Source organism: Sus scrofa, chromosome 1 (genome assembly GCF_000003025.6).
Source record: "Sus scrofa isolate TJ Tabasco breed Duroc chromosome 1, Sscrofa11.1, whole genome shotgun sequence".
Taxonomy (NCBI): Eukaryota; Metazoa; Chordata; class Mammalia; order Artiodactyla; family Suidae; genus Sus; species Sus scrofa.
In genome coordinates this window covers 144,015,630-144,027,974 of record NC_010443.5, presented here as the reverse complement: position 1 = coordinate 144,027,974, position 12,345 = coordinate 144,015,630, and the positions used below count along the sequence as shown (strand labels likewise).

Genomic DNA, 12,345 nt, shown 5'->3' with positions numbered 1-12,345 from the left:
GCCACTCCCAAGGATGAGCTGGTGAGACCTGAGGGAACTCAGGAAAAAAGCAAAGAATACTGGCCCATAGCTGAGGTGCATATCAAAGGAGTGATTTCAGTAAGCCCAGACCTTTGCATCTTCCCATAGAAACTGGTTTTCTGTAAATCTTTTTTCTGTAAACTTGGTTATCTATAATCTTTTGTTCCTACTACCTCCCCTTTGTTGCAAAAATTCACATATCCTATCCATCCCCCTCACTTCCTTGGAGGTAGTTTCTACCTGAGATGCTGTCTCCCAGGCTTAAGTCATAATTTCACCCCAAATAAAACTTAACTCTCAACTTTCAGGTTGAATATTTTGGAGTTGGCAATAACAAGAAATTGGTTTGCTTATTTTGTTTTTAATGTTTATATAAGCCATATCAAGCTTTTAAAAATTATATAGAGGTGTTCCTACCATGGCTTAGCAGTATCAAACCTGACTAATATCCATGAAGGTGTGGTTTGATCCCTGGCCTTGCTCAGTTGGTTAAGGATCCGTTGTTGCCATGAGTTACGTGTAGGCCAATTCGACCTCTAGACTTGGAAATTCCATATGCTGCAGGTGTGGCCCTAAAAAGACAAAAAAAAAATTTTTTTTTTTTCCTTTCTTTTTGCCTTTTTGAGGGCCACTCCTGCGACATATGGAGGTTCCCAGGCTAGGGGTCTAATCGGAGCTGTAGCCACCGGCTTACGCCAGAGCCACAGCAACATGGGATCCGAGATGCATCTGCAACCTACACCACAGCTCATGGCAACACTGGGTCCCTAACCCACTGAGCAAGGCCAGGGATCAAACCTGTAACCTCATGGTTCCTATTCGGATTCGTTGACCACAGCGCCACGACGGGAACTCCACAAAAAAAATTTTTTAATAAAAATAATGCAGATACAGTGGATAATTGTTATTTTTCAGAAATAACTTGATAGTGAAAATTTTTTCCTTAACTACAAATACCCCAATATTACAGAAGATTCAACTTATTACTCATTAATAATTTCTTTTTAGGAGTTCCCTGGTGGCTAGTGGTTAAGTATCCAGCAGTGTCAGCTGCTATGGTGCAGGTTTGATCCCTGGTCCAGGAACTTCCACATGCTGTGGAAGGAGAAAAACAAAAAACAAACAAAAAAAACCATTTCTTTTACAATATCATTGAGGAATTCCCATTGGTTGGCTCAGCAGGTTAAGGACCCAACATTGTCTCTGTGAAGTGCTGGTTTGATCCCTGGCCTCGCTCACAAGGACCCAGTGTGGCCGAAAGCTGCGGTGTAGGTCCAAGATGTGGCTCAGATCCAATGTTGCCATGGCTTGTGGCATAGGCCTCTGATCCAGCTCTGATTCAATCCCTGGCCCAGGAACGTCTATATACCACAGGTGTGGGCCTTAAAAAAAAAAAGTCATTAAAACACTGTTCTGTTTCTTCCATGGTTGGGTGAATGGTTGTTTGCAGCAACCAGAACTACCTGTTTGCTTGTTCACATCTGGACGGAAGGCCTGACTTCTTATTGGCTCTGACAAATGGGAGAGAACGTTTCCAGAAGCCTCTTGGAAACCTTTATCCATGCTCTCTGTCCAGATACAGATGACACGTTGTGAACCCATCATTGGCGAGTGGGATGGAATTTAAGTCCAACTTTGGGACTTTACCTGAGGCTTTATCTGTGTGGGGAGTGACTAAGCGTTGATACCTAACAGAACTCTATTAGGGAGAAAATGGTGAAGAGATACTAGAATGCTGTCAATACTATTGACAGCACGTAATATTTTGCATAGATTGCCACCACATTTTATTCTGTATATGAACTTTGTTAATTATGTATTAAATTCACAAAGCATATTTTACTAAAAAGATCATGCATTTTCATTCAGCTCAGTGTTTCACTTCCTTTGAAACCTCCTCTTTGACACATGGATTATTTAGAAGCATGCTGTTTAATTTACAAGTTTTTGGACATTTTCCTGTTATCTTTATTGATTTCTAGTTTGATTAGTCATGATCACAAAACATATTTTATATAGTCTTACACTTTTTAAATGTTACTGTTACTTAACATTTAATATAAGTACTGATATGTTAGGATATAAATCTGTCATTTCATTTTTATTTTTTATTTTGTTTTACTGTTTTCCCTTATCTGTTTTCAAATGGGTTATTTGGATATTCTTCAGAATTTCATTCCAAGTTATCTACATTTATGAGTGTATCTCTCTATGTAACATTTTTCAATGGTAACTCTAGGGACTACAATACACATATGAAGTTTCCCAGTCTACTGGAATTAGCATTTATCTCTTTAAGTGGAATGTTGATACTTAAACACTACTTAAGTCCCTTTATCCCTGCCTCCCTGTGATACAGACGTCTTAAATACTACTTCCACAAATATTGAGAACATCAGATATGTCATAATATTTGATTTTAACTTTTAAATGACAAGTATAACTAGACATTGTACCTGTCTTCCATAACAAGCCTAATGTGCACAAACCTACTCATTTACTCAACATCCAGTCATCCATGAATTTAAGACTAACCACTTTCCTTCTTTAATTAATGAATGTTATTACATTTATAGTTGTACAACAATCACCACAACCAAATTTTACAGCATTTCCATCCCAAACCCTCAGTGCATCCCCCCAACCCCCAACCTGTCTCCTTTGGAAACCGTAAGTTTTTCAAAGTCTGGTCAGTATCTGTTCTGCAAAGAAGTTCATTCTGTCCTTGTTTTAGATTCCACATGTAAGTGATACCATTTGATGTTGGTGTATCATTGTCTGACTGACTTCACTTAGCATGATAATTTCTAGGTCCATCAAGTTGCTGCAAATGCTATTATTTCTTTCCTTTTAATGGCTGAGTAATATTCCATCGTGTATATGTACCACCTCTTCTTGATCCACTCCTCTGTCGATGGACATTTAGGTTGTTTCCATGTCTTGGCTATTGAAAATAGTGCTGCAATGAACATTGGCGTATATGTATCTTTTTAAGTCATGGTTTTCTCTGGATAGATGCCCAGGAGTGGGATTGCTGGATCAAATGGTAGTTCTTTTTTTTTTTTTTTTTGGTCTTTTTGTCTTTGTTGTTGTTGTTGCTATTTCTTGGGCCGCTCCCGCGGCATATGGAGGTTCCCAGACTAGGGGTCAAATCGGAGCTGTAGCCACTGGCCTACACCAGAGCCACAGCAACGCGGGATCCGAGCCGCGTCTGCAACCTACACCACAGCTCACGGCAACGCCGGATCCTTAACCCACTGAGCAAGGGCAGGGACCGAACCCGCAACCTCATGGTTCCTAGTCGGATTCGTTAACCACTACCCAAATGGTAGTTCTATTTTTACTTTTCTGAGGAATCTCCATACTGTTTTCCACAGTGGTTGTACCAATTTACTTTCCCACCAACAGTATAAAAGGGTTCCTTTTTCTCCACACCCTCTCTAGCACTTATTGTTTGTAGACTTTTCTATGATGGCCTTTCTGGCTGGTGTAAGGTGGTACTTCACAGTGGTTTTGATGTGCATTTCTCTAATAATGAGTGATGCTGAACATCTTTTCATGTGTTTTTTGGCCATCTGTATGTCTTCTTTGGAGAATTGTCTTCTGCCCATTTTTTGATGGGGTTGTTTGTTTCTTTGGTATTGAGCTGTGGGTGTTTATAAATTTTGGAGATTAATCCCTTGTCAGTTGCTTCATTTGCAAAGATTTTCTCCCATTCTGCAGGTTGTCTTTTCGTTTTGTTTAGGGTTTTCTTTGCTGTGCAGAAACTTTTAAGTTTAATTAAGTCCCATTTGTTTATCTTTTGTTTTTATTGTTATTACTCTAAGAGGTGGATCTGAGAAGATGTTGCTGTCGTTTATGTTGAAGAGTGTTTGGCCTATGTTTTCCTCTAAGAGTTTTATAGTATCTGGTCTTATATCTAGGTCTTTAATCCACTTTGAGTTTATTTTTGTGTGTGGTGTTAGGGAGTGTTCTAACTTCATTCTTTTCCATGTGGCTGTCCAGTTTTCCCAGCACCACTTATTCAACAGAAGACTAACCACTTTCCTGTACACTGTGCATTCCATCCAACCATTTGTGATCCCTGAAATTCACTAGATGCACGTTTCTCCCTGGGGGGGGGGAGTCTGACTGAAAACCTGATGTGCCTCTAGCACGTTCTCTGATATCTATGTTCCTTTCCTTTCCAACTCATTCATGTTGTTTTACAAGTACATTTATGTCATGAAGTAGTTTTCCCAATTGGACCATAAATTTCTTGTCAATGAGTTTCTATTCATTTTATCTATTCCTTTAGGACCTGCTGTGGTATCATAGTAGCTGACAGGTAACTCCACAGATTCACTGCCCTTTCCATGTCTACTGACCCAAGAAATAATTCATCTATCTATAAACCAACTATTTTTCCACAAAACTTCCAATTCACTCATTTAGCACTAGCACTCAAAATACTGCCCTGTAAGGAACTTGTGAACATGAGCTGTTCCAGAACAATAAACATTGTGAGGTCAAAACTCCTTGACATTAAATAGACATTTCTCCAAAGAAGATATACAGATGGCCAACAAACACATGAAAAAATGCTCAACATCGCTGATTATAAGAGAAATGCAAATCAAAACTACCATGAGATATCACCTCACACCAGTCAGAATGGCCATCATTAATAAATCCACAAATAACAAGTGCTGGAGGGGCTGTGGAGAAAAGGGAACCCTCCTGCACTGCTGGTGGGAATGTAAACTGGTACAGCCACTATGGAGAACAGTTTGGAGATACCTTAGAAATCTATACATAGAACTTCCATATGACCCTGCAATCCCACTCTTGGGCATCTATCCGGACAAAGCTCTACTTAAAAGAGACACATGCACCCGCATGTTCATTGCAGCCCTATTCACAATAGCCAGGACATGGAAACAACCCAAATGTCCATGACAGATGATTGGATTCGGAAGAGGTGGTATATATACACAGTGGAATACTACTCAGCCATAAAAAAGAATGTCATAATGCCATTTGCAGCAACATGGATGGAACTAGAGAATCTCATACTGAGTGAAATGAGCCAGAAAGACAAAGACAAATACCATATGATATCACTTATAACTGGAATCTAATATCCAGCACAAATGAACATCTCCTCAGAAAAGAAAATCATGGACTTGGAGAAGAGACTTGTGGCTGCCTGATGGGAGGGATCGGGAGCTTGGGCTTATCAGACACAACTTAGAATAGATTTACAAGGAGATCCTGCTGAATAGCATTGAGAACTTTGTCTAGATACTCATGTTGCAACAGAACAAAGGGTGGGGGAAAAATGTAATTGTAATGTATACATGTAAGGATAACCTGACCCCCTTGCTGTACAGTGGGAAAATAAAAAAAGTACTAAAAAAAAAAAAAACTCCTTGACATTAAACAGTTTGCTCTAAAAAACTCTCCATAACATCCTTTGGAATGACTTTGTCCCAGATATGCAGCCACACAGCTGTCAGGTGTCTTTTGTGTATCCATCCTCATACACATACACACACACATGCACACCCTTCCACGGAGCTAACACACTGTATGCAATTACTCCATTTTAGAATGGGAATAATTTATTTCTATGAATATGATTTTAATAATATTCCCTAAGTATTTAGTAATCAAAGTTTTCTCCAAATCAGGAAAAAATTCAAAGTAATTAGCAAATATTTTGTATGTGTATGTATGTACATATGATTTAAAAAATTTCTTTCTGTAATTTACTTTTTAATTTTGAAACTTTAAGTGATAGAAGCAGTGAAGGACTCAATGCTGAAGTCCACTTTGATAAGGCTTTTTCAGGGCAATTAATTTCCTGAGAATAGAAATCATGCTTGCTCCAGTTCCACAAGGACTCCACCGCAGTCATTAGGATGGAGAAAAATCACTGGTTTTCCATGTGCTCCTATTTTGGGCTCTTCACTTAGAATGCGAATCTTCTTTTCTTTCAAATCCATCATAGCTGCATTTATATTATCCACCTTGAGAAAAGGAAAAAAAAATAAGAATGTACTTGAGATCATAAAAATACAAATTAGAGTATTACAAGACTTAGAGGAAACTCTGGGAGTTCATGTGTCTATCTCCTTTGCCTTTTGGGAGAACCATTCTTTTCATTTATTTACTTTTTTGGCTGCACCAAAGACATGTGGAAGTTCCTGGGCTAGGGATCAAACCCGTACCACAGCATCAACCCAAGCTGTTGCAGTGACAATGCCAGATCCTTAACCCACTGTACCCCAGGAGAACTTCAGGGAAGAACCATTTTTAAACCATCACAAAAATAAGCTTAATACTTCTAGAGAAGGAAAGGAAGTTGCTAAAATTTCCTAGGTGAACAATGAAGATGCTGAAGAATTTTCACCATGAGTAAACATGAGTAAAAATTTCTCCTTACAACTTAAATAATGTGCTACACTTCACAACACATTTAGTACCACTGATGGTCCTGCACAAATTATTCTTCCTAAGAGCCTTGGGTTTCTCATTTATGAGGAGATGAGGTGCGCAATATAAATGGCCACAAGATTGAGGTAACAGATAAGAAGCTCTCAGCACAGTTTACAGAAGATATTCAACAAACAAAAGTGCTTCCCTGATTGCTAAACTACCAAACTGTCCCCCACCTACCAAACTGTCTATTGCTTTTGAGATTAAAACTTTATATATGTGAAAATCACTACTACACTGTCACCAAAATGTTCTCCATTCTAAAAAAAATCCAAATTATTTATAATTTTGCAACACTCTTCAAAACCATTTCTATTTTCTTTTTTTAATTTAATTAATTAATTTACTTATTTTTGTCTTTTTAGGGCCACACCCATGGCATATGGAAGTTCCCAGGATAAGGGTCAAATCAGAGCTGCATCCAACACCACAGCCACAGCAACGCCAGACCTGAGCCACATCTTGGACCTACACCACAGCTCAAGTCAATGCCAGATCCTTAACCCACTGAGAGAGGCCAGGGATCAAACCTGCGTTCTCATGGATATTAGTCAGATTTGTTTCTGCTGAGCCACAATGGGAACACCCCGTTTCTATTTTCTTCACACTTATTAGCAGTCTAGAAAGGAGAAAATGTGTTTCTATATACTTGATAGAAGAGTGATTCTCCTCTGTCTTGGACTGGGAACCCAGTAAGTGGATAGAAAGAGAGAGTAAGAATCCCCACATTCCTAGGCAGTCATAAATCGCCCTGGAGTTTAATGATCTAATAGTATTATAAACAACTTAAAAAACCCAGAGAGAGGCGCTCCTGCTATGGCTCAGTTGATTAAGAAACCAACTAGTATCCATGAGGATGCGGGTTCGATCACTGGCCTTGCTCAGTGGATTAAGGATCTGGCGTTGCCATTGCTGTGGCTGTGGTGTAGGCCGGCACTGTGGTGTAGGCCGGCACTGTGGTGTAGGCCGGCAGCTGTGGCTCCGATTCAACCCCTAGCCTGGCAACTTACATATGCTGCCAGTGCAGCCCTGAAAAGGGAAAAAAAAAAACAAAAAAAAACAACACAAAAAAACCTGAGAGAATAATATAACACACATGTACCCAAATATAGATTTAACAAATGTTTATATTTATACAATTTTATTTCCAAAGAGCCAAGGATTACATAGTGGACTCTAAAACTGGTCAAACAACTGACCACATGAGAGGATACTAAATGTTACCATAATTTCTTTAAACACAGTACATTCTACATTCCTGGTAATGTTTCTTTTTAAACCCGACAGCTATATCAAAGTTATGCCCAAACTATGACCATGGTCATTTCGTGCTATCTTGAAATAGCTGGTCTAGTCTCCTCTTTTTCAAAACAGGATTCCTGATAGCTTCCCTTTTTGTATCTAGATATAATGAATTTTCATTCTACTGAATTTGACTTCTTTTTCCATTTTCCCAAAGTTAGGATAAATTCAGTCTTTCCATTTCAAAATAATTCAAAAATTATACAGTACATGAAACTTTAAACAGAGCTTGTAGTCAAATACCCCTTGACTAACACTAATATCACCTCCTGCTACAGAGCTAACTACTATCCTCACTTTGACATATGCTCTTTCAAATCTCAAAATATAGTTATAATCCTTGCACATGTATGTAATAATAAAGCATCTGGTCCTGTCTAGGAAAGGTCTGGCCTTGACTTCTGGGAGATAACCTACATAACCTGATAGGAGTGACTTTGGGGTAGAAGTTGACCAAACTGAATCTGAAAGTAGAGCTGGCCACCACAGTCTTAGGGTAGAGGTTGGCCATGCTAGAAACCATGTGATTTAAGGTGGGAGCTGTGGGTCACACAGTATCTAGAGACTGAGTTCAACTAGGTGGGCAACCAACTAACCAACCAACCAATCATGCCTGAGTAGGAAAGCCCCAAGGAAATTCAGCACTGGAGTGTGTGTGAGACTCTTTAGTTGGTAATACTGAGGCACACTGTCACACATCAGTGCCAGGGCGATCTGTGTCCTGAGGACAATGGGAGCTCTGCAGGAGAGCCCTCCCAGACACTGCCCTGAGTTTCTTCCTTTGTCTGACTCGGGTCTGTATCATTTCCCTGTAATGAATCATAAGCATGAATATAACAGTTTTCAGTAAACTCTGCAAGCATTTCTAGGGAGTTACTGAGTATGAGGGTGACTGGCAACCCCTAAATATAAAAATGGTATCAAGTGAGGGTGGTCTTCTGGAAGACTGCATGTTCCCTAAACTTGAGAGATGGCTCTAAACTCTGCAGTCTAATATGTATATCAATTAAAGTTTACATATATATACACACACACACACACACACTTTATATATATATATATATACATAAAGACACATATATACATATATGCACACAAACACATATACTGTGTGTGTACATGTGTGTGCATAGGTATCTTTTGGATGCATTATTTGTTTTTCTTCTATATGTATAATTTGCTTTTTTAATTTTTTAAATTTTTTTGTCTTTTGTCTTTTAAGGGGGCAACTGCAGCATATGGAGGTTCCCAGGCTAGGGGTCCAATCAGAGCCATAGCCACCGGCCTACACCACAGCCACAGCAACATGTGATCCCAGCCGCATCTGCAACCTACACCATAGCTCATGGCAATGCCCGAACCTTAACCCACTGAGCAAGGCCAGGGATCGAACCCACATCCTCATGGGTAAGAGTCGGATTCATTAACCACTGAGCCATGACAGGAACTCCCATTATTTTCTTTTTTAGTTAATATACCTTAGCAATTTTCCTATGTCAGTGCATACAGATCAACAACTTTTAACCAATTACATAGTGTCTTAAATAATTATGTTATAAAAATACAAAGGGTGAGCGAATCATTCCCCTACTAATAAACATTCAGGTGATAAGAAGTGAAACCTGGCCTCTTCTCAATGGTTAGATGATACATTGTCCTTCCCTGGTGTCCCCTACTGAACAAAAGAGTTTGGTGAGAGTTCATTGACAAGATCCATTGGCACCTGAGGGCATGTGCACATGCAGGACTGGTGAAGATAGATAAAAATATATTAAAGCAAAATTAAAAGATATGGAGGACAGATTTAGACATTCTAAAAAAACTGGCTAAAGAAAAAGAGACCAGATGGATGACAGCAATATTTGAAAAGATAACTGATAATTTTCCATAAATGAAGAAAGACATGAGTCCTCAAATGAAAAGTGCACTTGAGAACTCAGCAGGATAAATAAAGATAAACCAATACCTATACAGATAACAGAGAAACTGAATTACATCAATGATGCAGAGAATATCTTGGAGTTCCTGTCATGGCGCAGCAGAAACTAATTCAACTAGGAACTGTGAGTTGGAGGTTCGATCCCTGGCCTCACTCAGTTGGTTAAGGATCTGTTGTTGCCATGAGCTGTGGTGTAGGTTGCAGAGTTGACTCAGGTCTGGTGTTGCTGTGGCTGTGGCATAGGCCAGCAGCTGTAGCTCTGATTAGACCCCTAGCCTGGCAATCTCCATATGCCAAGGGTACAGCCTTAAAAAGCCAAAAAAAAAAAAAAAAGATACAGAGAATATCCTACGATCTTCAGAGAAAAACAACAATCACATACAAATTGAACTGACAGCAAATTCTTACTAGTAGAACAGAGACCAGAAGATGAAGGAATAATGTCAGATTACTGAGGTAAAATTATGTAAATCTAGAATCGTAAACTATCTAAGTTATCATTCAAGACCCCTGCTTTCTCTCTCTCTCTCTCTCTCTCTCTCTCACACACACACACACACACACACACACACACCTGTATAACAACAAAAAGGCTCAAAGCAGATATAATAACCAATGGCCATGTGTGCAGATTATTGGGGTTTTAATTCAAACTGACACACAAATAGTTACAGGGAGTTCCCCCTGTGGCTCAGTGGTAATGAACCCAACTAATATCCATGAGGACATGGATTCAATCCATGGACCCACTCAGTGGGTTGAGTATCTGGTGTTGCCATGAACTGCGGTATAGAACAGCAGCTGCAGCTCTGATTCAACCCTTAGCCTGGGAACTTCCATATGCCATGGGTGTGGTGCTAAAAAGACAAAAAAGAAAAAAAAAGAGTTATAGAAGAACAAATTAGAATATCTACTAGATATTTCATGATATTAGAGGATTACCATTAATTTCATTTCAGATGCCATTATAATTTTGTATAAATATATAAAACATGCAATCAATACACACAACTAATATACTTATGAATGAAACTACATAAGGTCTAGAAATGGCTTCAAATTAACATAGGAAGAGGGAAATGTGATAATGTGATGGAGGGAATATATATGGAATAAGATTGTGCATGAATATTATAACTGTTAAGGAGTTCCCTGGTGGCACAGTGGGTTAAGGATCTGGCATTACTGTGGTGTGGGTTCAGTCCCTGGCCCAGGAATGTCCACATACCACAAGTGTGGCCAAAAAAAAAAAAAAAAAAAGTTGAAATTGGATTTAGGTACATTTAATGTACATTAGGTCATTAGGTTCATTGTATTATTGTCTTTGTGTTTGAAGTTTTCTGTAAGTTGAAAGAATTAAGGTGAACTGCTAAACAAACAGAACTAAAATTTATTATCTCTAAAATAGAGGAAGAAAGAATGTAAAAAAAAAAAAGTTTTTCAATCCAATAGAAGGCAAAAAAGGGGGGAGGGAACTAAAAACCAAAAAAAAAAAAAGTAAAAAGAAAACTTCAAGTACATTAGTAGGTTAAAGTTAGGAATTAAAAAATGTGGAGTTCCCATCGTGGCGCAGTGGTTAACGAATCTGACTAGGAACCATGAGGTTGAGGGTTCGATCCCTGCCCTTGCTCAGTGGGTTAACGATCCGGCGTTGCTGTGAGCTATGGTGTAGGTTGCAGACGCGGCTCGGATCCCACGTTGCTGTGGCTCTGGCGTAGGCCGGTGGCTACAGCTCCGATTGGACCCCTAGCCTGGGAACCTCCATATGCCGCAGGAGTGGCCCAAGAAGTAGCAACAATAACAACAACAACAACAACAACAACAAATTAAAAAAAAATTAAAAAAAAGTTTTCAATTAACTTCCACTTTTGAAGGATATTTTCATCAAATTTATAATTCTAGGGCGACAGGGTTTTTTTTGTTGTTGTTGTTGCTGTTTTTTTAAGACTATTTTTCAAAGAACAGTTTTAGGTTCACTTTAAAAGAAAGTACAGAGATTTCCCACACAATCCCTGTTCCTACAGCCTGCCTAGCTTCTATCATCAGCATACCCCCCCATATGGTATATTTGCTACAAATGATGAGCCCATAGTGACACATCATTATTGCCCAATTATTTATTGCCCAAGCATTATTTACCTCAGGGATCATTCTTGGTGTTGTACGTTCTATGGGTTTGGACAAATGTAGGATGACATGTAGCCATAGTTATGGTATCATACAGAGTATTTTCCACTGTCCTAAAAATCCTCTCTGCTCTGCCTATTCATCATTTCTCCCCACCCTCAGCAACCACTGATCTTTTCACTGTCTCCATAGTTTTACCTTTTCCAGTGTCATATAGTTGGAATCATACAGTATATATTCTTTACAGATTGGCTTTTTGCCAATCAGTAATATGCATATTTAAGATCCCTCCATGTTCCATGTCTTTTCATAGCTTGAAAGCTCATTTCTTTTTAGTGTTAAAAGTATTCCTTTTTCTGACCAAAGATAACACAAAAAAAGAAAACTACAGGCCAATATCACTGATGAACATCGATGCAAAAATCCTCAACAAAATACTAGCAAACCGCATCCAACAATAAAAAAAAAAAAAGTAT

General features: G+C 38.9%; 1 protein-coding gene across 2 annotated transcripts in view; it reads right to left on the bottom strand.

Annotated features, from left to right (window-relative positions):
• MCEE (methylmalonyl-CoA epimerase) overlaps positions 5,603-12,345 on the bottom strand; it is a 28,659-nt gene continuing 21,916 nt past the window's right edge. The window contains exon 3 of one of the 2 annotated variants that reach the window (XM_021072602.1): positions 5,603-6,032. In XM_021072602.1, coding sequence (XP_020928261.1) covers positions 5,880-6,032 — 153 coding nt within the window. In that variant the 3' untranslated portion in view covers positions 5,603-5,879. 2 annotated transcript variants of the gene reach the window in all.